Source organism: Bufo gargarizans, chromosome 6, assembly GCF_014858855.1.
Source record: "Bufo gargarizans isolate SCDJY-AF-19 chromosome 6, ASM1485885v1, whole genome shotgun sequence".
NCBI lineage: Eukaryota > Metazoa > Chordata > Amphibia > Anura > Bufonidae > Bufo > Bufo gargarizans.
In genome coordinates this window covers 236,110,853-236,117,949 of record NC_058085.1, presented here as the reverse complement: position 1 = coordinate 236,117,949, position 7,097 = coordinate 236,110,853, and the positions used below count along the sequence as shown (strand labels likewise).

General features: G+C 44.5%; 1 protein-coding gene across 1 annotated transcript; it reads left to right on the top strand.

The window, feature by feature from the left end:
- Positions 1-3,082: 3,082 nt before the first annotated feature.
- On the top strand, positions 3,083-5,731 carry LOC122939816. Its single transcript, XM_044295989.1, has 2 exons — positions 3,083-3,504; positions 5,043-5,731. Exons 1-2 carry the CDS (start codon positions 3,491-3,493, stop codon positions 5,671-5,673), a joined length of 645 nt encoding a protein of 214 aa, XP_044151924.1. The 5' UTR covers positions 3,083-3,490; the 3' UTR covers positions 5,674-5,731.
- Positions 5,732-7,097: the final 1,366 nt, after the last annotated feature.

Sequence of the window (7,097 nt, the reverse complement as noted above, 5' to 3'; positions counted from 1 at the left end):
TAAGGGAAGGAGAGGACCTGATGGCCGTGAATGAGGGACTTTGTCACGAGAGCAAGTCTCGCAGGCTGCCACAAAACCCTCAACCGACTTACGAAGCGCAGGCCACCAGAATCTCCGAGCGATGAGATCCACTGTGGCTCTTGCCCCCGGGTGCCCAGCAAGGACCGTATCGTGGTGTTCCTTAAAAATCTTGTGTCTTAAAGCGAGAGGCACAAACAACCTCCCAGGAGGACAAAGATCAGGAGCCTCTGACTGGGCTGCCTGCACCTCTGCCTCCAATTCAGGAAAAAGAGCAGAGACCACCACACCTTCAGCCAGAATGGGACCCGGGTCTTCAAAATTCCCACCTCCCGGAAAACAACGTGACAGGGCATCTGCCTTCACATTCTTAACCCCAGGGCGGAACGTGACAACAAAATTAAACCTTGAAAAGAACAAAGACCATCTGGCCTGTCTCGGGTTCAGACGCTTGGCTGACTCCAAGTAGGCCAGATTTTTATGGTCAGTAAACACGGTAATAGGGTGTCTGGCTCCCTCTAGCCAATGGCGCCATTCCTCAAAAGCCAACTTGATGGCCAACAATTCCCTATCTCCCACATCGTAATTTCTCTCTGCGGAGGAGAGTTTCTTCGAGAAAAAGGCACACGGTCGCCATTTGGCAGGAGAGGAACCCTGAGACAAGACCGCACCCACACCCACCTCAGAAGCATCAACCTCAACTATGAAGGGTAGAGAAATATCAGGTTGTACCAAGATGGGAGCGGAAGCAAAACTCTCCTTGATATTAGAAAAGGCCTTACGCGCCTCTACCGGCCAGGAAGAAAAATCTACCCCCTTTCTGGTCATATCAGTGAGTGGTTTAACAATAGAGGAATAATTCAAAATAAACTTCCTGTAATAATTGGCAAAGCCCAAAAAACGCATCAGCGCCTTCTGATTCTCAGGAAGCTCCCGCTCAAGCACAGCGCGGACCTTCTCAGGGTCCATGCGAAAACCAGAAATTGAATTTCTGGAACCGCAAACACACATTTTTCCAGTTTTGCGTATAATTTATTCTCCCGCAGGATGAGCAAGACCTGACGTAAGTGTTCCTTATGAGTTTTGAAATCAGGAGAAAAATTCAAAATGTCATCCAAATACACTAATACAAATTTTCCCATTAAATAATAAAAAAATGCTGTTCAAGAAATGCTGAAAAACGGCTGGGGCATTCATCAAACCAAAAGGCATAACCAAATTCTCAAAATGGCCCTCAGGGGTATTGAAGGCTGTCTTCCATTCGTCTCCTTCTCTGACCCTGACCAGGTTGTATGCCCCTCTTAGATCTAACTTGGAAAAGACTTTAGCCCCAACAATCTGCCTTCACATTCTTGTGTCATGTCATGTTAAACAGGTCCGGGATCAGAGGAAGCGGATAAGGGTCACGAATAGTGATACTGTTCAGCTCCCTGAAATCCAGACAAGGTCTTAAAGAACCATCTTTTTTCTTAACAAAGAGAAAACCAGCGGCAACAGGTGACTTCGAGGGTCGTATGTGTCCTTTTCTCAGACTCTCAGAGATATAAGCACGCATAGCGACCCTTTCAGGTTGGGAGAGATTGTATAAACGAGATTTAGGCAGCTTGGCGCCTGGGATGAGATTAATAGGGCAATCGTACTCCCTGTGCGGGGGCAAATCCTGAACTCCACTCACAGAGAAGACATCCGAAAATTCAGAGAAAAGATGGTACAGTCTTAGTAGAAACCTCAGAAACAGATGTCGTGAGGCAATTCTCTCTGCAAAAGTCACTCCAACCATTTATTTGCCTCGATGCCAATCAATGGTGGGGTTATGTTTAGTGAGCCAGGGTAGCCCCAACACAAGAGGAGTAGGTAATCCGCTAAGGACGAAACATGACACATCCTCAACATGAGCATCACTCACAATTAGGGTCCATTCACACGTCCGTTTTTTCCTTCCTGATCTGTTCCGTTTTTTCAGGAACAGATCAGGACCAGATCTGGACCCATTCATTTTCAATGGGTCCTGGAAAAAATCGGACAACACAATGTGTGCTGTCCGTTTCCGTTGTTCCGTTCCGCATGTCCGTTTAAATATAAAACATGTCCTATTCTTGTCCTGAAAAATCGGATCCTGGTACAATGCAAAGTCAATGGTTCCGCAAAAAACGGATGACATTCGGATGTCCTTCCGTATGTCATCCGTTTTAAACGGAATCCGTTCCTGGAAATTAAATCCTGCCCACAGAAAACAAAGGGGAAGGGCTTGGCAGAGCTGGATCCAGATTTGTGAAAATCAGACTGGAGAAGTTGACAAGATGCCACTGTATGATGTGGAACGTCTGATTACGTTGATTGAGGAGCGTCCCAATCTATGGGATACACGGCTGGAGTCATACCATGACCGAGTTTTGAAAGATAGGTCCTGGGAGGAGATTGCCAAGGAACTTGATGGGGCAGAATTTGCGAAAGCAGATGCCAAGAAGCGTCAAGTCATCAGTGAGTAATTTATATATGTTTAATATGTCTGGTCATATTTCTTGTATGAAATGCATGTACTCAGGAAGGTGTAAACTATGGCTCTCCTAACTACTACTCCTCCTATGACATGCTGTCTAGAGTAGTAGTTTTTCAGCATTTGGAGAGCAGCAAGCTGACCATGCATTCCATATAGAATTACTATCCAGGTTTTTAGGCTTTGCAAACTTTAAAAATCCTTACATCAAAGATTTTTACTTTGCAAACCTGTGCATAGCAAGGCATTCATATACATCTGCATATGCATGCTTTTTGAGCTGGTTTGCAAACATTTTAACCCCCCAGTCCCAGATGGTTGCTATGCAAACCTGTGCAGAGCAAGGCATAAATACAGCTGCATATGGCTACATTTTTTTTTTGGCCCTTGCAAACATGTTAACTCCTTATAGCATGGCTGCTCAAGCTGTGGCCATCCTGCTTCGGACAATCTACAACACCTAACATGCCATGCTATAGGCCAGTGTTTCCCAACCAGTGTGCCTCCAGCTGTTGTAAAACTACAACTCTCAGCATGCCCGCACAAACAAAGGCTGTCCAGGAATGCTGGGAGTTGTAGTTTTGCAACAGCTGGAGGCACACTGGTTGGGAAACACTGCTATAGGCTGATAGCTGTAGCCTGTGCAGAAATGATGGGAGTTGTAGTTTGGAAACAGCAGGGGGGCCTGAGGTACTGCATGCCACCCTTTACAGCTAAAACTTTAAATTGAGTAGATTAGTGTTTGAATAGTGTGTAAATCTCATATATGTTTTTTTTTTAATATTGCAAATGTAAAATATATGTCAGTTTATTCTTTTTTCTTTTTTTATCCCAGTCAATAAAATAAAAAACCGCTGGTACTCTTGCCGGGACCAGTTCAAGCGGGAATTGAACCTGCGGCATAAAAGTGGAGATGGGTCCTTGGCCAAAAAGCCTTATCTATATACTGAACATTTACAATTTCTAAGGCCTGTAATGGAAACCAGACCGTAAGTAATGTTTGAATAATATTATATTATATTTCAATGTCATCTTGATGAGTATAGTTTGGTTCTTTTCTGACTGGCGTTTCGCGGTCGACCTGTGAAATCAGTTTTTAGGCCGGCGCAAGCGGTCCAAAAATGACAAGATAAGGACCAATGCATTCTGATTGGATATGGATCCATTTAGAATGCATAAATTTTACCGGCACCATGCCTCTTTTACTAAACATGCTGCGCTTTTTGCACTGGCCAAAAAACCGGAACACTTGTCGCAAGGCCGGATCCGTAAGGCTATTTTCACACTTAGCTTTTTTTTGCTAGAATAATGCAGACGGATCCGTACTGAACTGAGCCTCCGTCTGCATTATTATGATCGGATCCGATCGAACGCTAGCCGAACGCTAGTGTGAAAGTAGCCTAAGTGTGGAAATAGCCTAGGACGGATCCGTCCAGACTTTCAATGTAAAGTCAATGGGGGACGGATCCGCTTGAAGATTGAGCCACATTGTGGCATCTTCAAACGGATCCGTCCCCATTGACTTACATTGAAAGTCTGGACGGATCCGCACGGATCCGCACGCCTCCGAACGGCCAGGCAGACACCCGAACGCTGCAAGCAGCGTTCAGCTGTCCGCCTGTCCGTGCGGAGGCGAGCGGAGCGGAGGCTGAACGCCACCAGACTGATGCAGTCTGAGCGGATCCGCCTCCATTCAGACTGCATCAGGGCTGGACGGCTGCGTTCGGGTCCGCTCGTGAGCTCCTTCAAACGGAGCTCACGAACGGAATACCGAACGCTAGTGTGAAAGCAGCCTAAATGATGTATGAAGAATTTAGATGTGCTCCTGGAGATGGCGAACCAAAGGGATCCGTCCTGAGGTACAATGTAAGTAAATGTGAATGGATCCTTTTGCAGTTACACAATATGGTGCAATTGTAAACGGATCCATTTCCAATTGCCTTTCATTGTAAAGTCAGGAGTCCCTATTAATATACCATTGGATCAGATTTTTTTCCTATCCAATGGTATTTTTTATATTGAAACGTCCACATCACCATGAGAAAGCCTCTATGTTATAAAATACCAGGCATGCTCAACCTGCGGCCCTCCCGCTGTTCCCAAACTACAACTACCAGCATGCCCGAACAGCATACAGCTATCAGTTTACAGCAGGCCAACGTGGGAGTTTTAGTTCGACAACACTCATTGAGTGAGGAATCCTGTGGGTTTAGTTGAACTAGATAGTCAATCTATCCTGACAGAATCAGTTATTCTCATCAGCAGTGGGCCTATGGTTTTTTCATATCCAATAGCTTGGATAGTGACCCTGCGTCATGCATAAAACTGTTAGCAACTAGCAACTCTCACAATGGTCCTATGGTTAAGAGGATTTCTGTATGCCGTTCGGAAATGATGGGAAATGTAGGTCGGAAACTGGTTGACGTTTCCCAGATCTGCATGTCTGTCAAATAATAATCTTTTTTTTTTTTTTTTTTGTTTCTTGAATAATTAACTTTTATTAATACTTCTGAAATTTTTTTTACAGGACCGTTGATAACCTCTGCAGTGCTCTGGAGGCTGACCAAGCACCATCTGGCCCAGCTTCCCCAGAAAATCCATCGGCCCCTCCATCCACGGATGAAACTCCGCCATTAGAACCAGTCAGGGAGGATGTCCCGGAAAATCGCACAGTGCCACAGCAGATAAGCACCCAGCCTCGTTCCTCGGGTAGACGTAGGGGTCCCCCTCCCCACGATTCTGGTTTAGATACTAGAGCCATTGTTGAAGCAAGGGTTATGGACTATTTAAACCAGAATCGTGGTGAGAGTGCGGACGAAACTATGATAAAAAGTTTAGTGCCCTTACTAAAAAAAATACCCGAGGAACGAAAAGCTCGGTGTCTATCTGCTGTGGCACTGTTGATGGACCTATTTGCAGGTCCACAAGAACCAATGCAAACTGTTCACAATTTAGAGCGGGACCGCGATGCAATGCTGAATTGGAGGCCATATGCTCCAACGTTTTCTCAGCATCCACCCCCATCTCGATTCCATCACGGAGACAGTTCATCCCTGGGGAGTTATCAATTCGAGGCTGGACACCCCAGTTCTTCACAGGCAACTCATCTCCCAAGTTCCAACCCTGGCCCTTTTACAAGGGATCTTTTTGAACTTTAATTTATTTTTTCCAAAAAAAATTGTTTTCTAAAATAAATGGCATTTATCATTTCAAAAAGTCTATTCTTTTTTTTCTTTTTTCTGAGCACCAATCATGTTTCCTGAGGTTCTACAGTGCCCAGACAGTAGAAAACCCTCACAAATGACCCCATTTTAGAAAGTAGACACCCCAAGGTATTCGCTGATTGGGCATAGTGAGTTTATAGAACTTTAAAATTTTTGTCACAAGTTAGCGGAAAATGATGTTTTTTTTTTTTTCAAACAAAGTCTCATATTCCACTAACTTGGGACAAAAAATTAAAACTTTCATGAACTCACTATGCCCATCACGAAATACATTGGGGTGTCTTCTTTCCAAAATGGGGTCACTTGTGGGTAAGTTATACTGCCCTGGCATTCTAGGGCCCCTAATGTGTGGTTATTAATTTTAAATCTAAATGTGTAAAAAATGGCCAGTGAAATCCCAAAGGTGCTCTTTGGAATGTGTGCCCCTTTGCCCACCTAGGCGGCAAAAAAGTGACACACATCTGGTATCGCCGTACACCCCAAAACACATTGCCCAACTTCTCCTGAGTACGGCGATACCAGATGTGTGACACTTTTTTGCAGACTAGATGATTTTTACGGATACATGGATCGGATCCGCAAAACACATGCGGAGTCTATATGGGCTGATCAGTGGTTCCTAAAGGGTTAATAAGTGACGGGGGGGGGGGGTGTAGTGTAGTGTAGTAGTGTTTGGTGCTACTTTACTGAGCTGCCTGTGTCCTCTGGTGGTCGATCCAAACAAAAGGGACCACCAGAGGACCAGGTAGCAGGTATATTAGACGCTGTTATCAAAACAGCGTCTAATATACCTTTAGGGGTTAAAAAAAATCACATCTCCAGCCTGCCAGCGAACGATCACCGCTGGCAGGCTGGAGATCAACTCGCTTACCTTCCGTTCCTGTGAGTGCGCGCGCCTGTGTGCGCGCGTTCACAGGAAATCTCGGATCACACGAGAAGACGCCTATTGGCGTAAGCGTAGCCTGGGAGAGCTGCCGCAATGACGCCTTTCGGCGTTAGCGCGGTGGCAAGTGGTTAATGAATTAACGTTCATAACATATAGTTCTAAAAATTCACTGCAAACACAATTTTTTGAAATCTTTATTGCTTGAAAACAAAAAAAAAATGGGGTTACAAAAACACAATTCAAAAAAACATTTTGATCATTTTTGCACTAATGTTATTTAGAGGTATTTGAAGGTATTTAATAGCAAAAAAAAAGATTCAAAAATTAAAACACTATCACCAAATTCTGAGAGAATGATAGTCATTTGTCAAATATTAAATACCTCAGCTCGCAAGCCCACATCAAGGGTCCTCTTTATCTTGCGAGTCCCTAAACTAAACTATAACAACTGGGGATCTAACTAAACTAATAA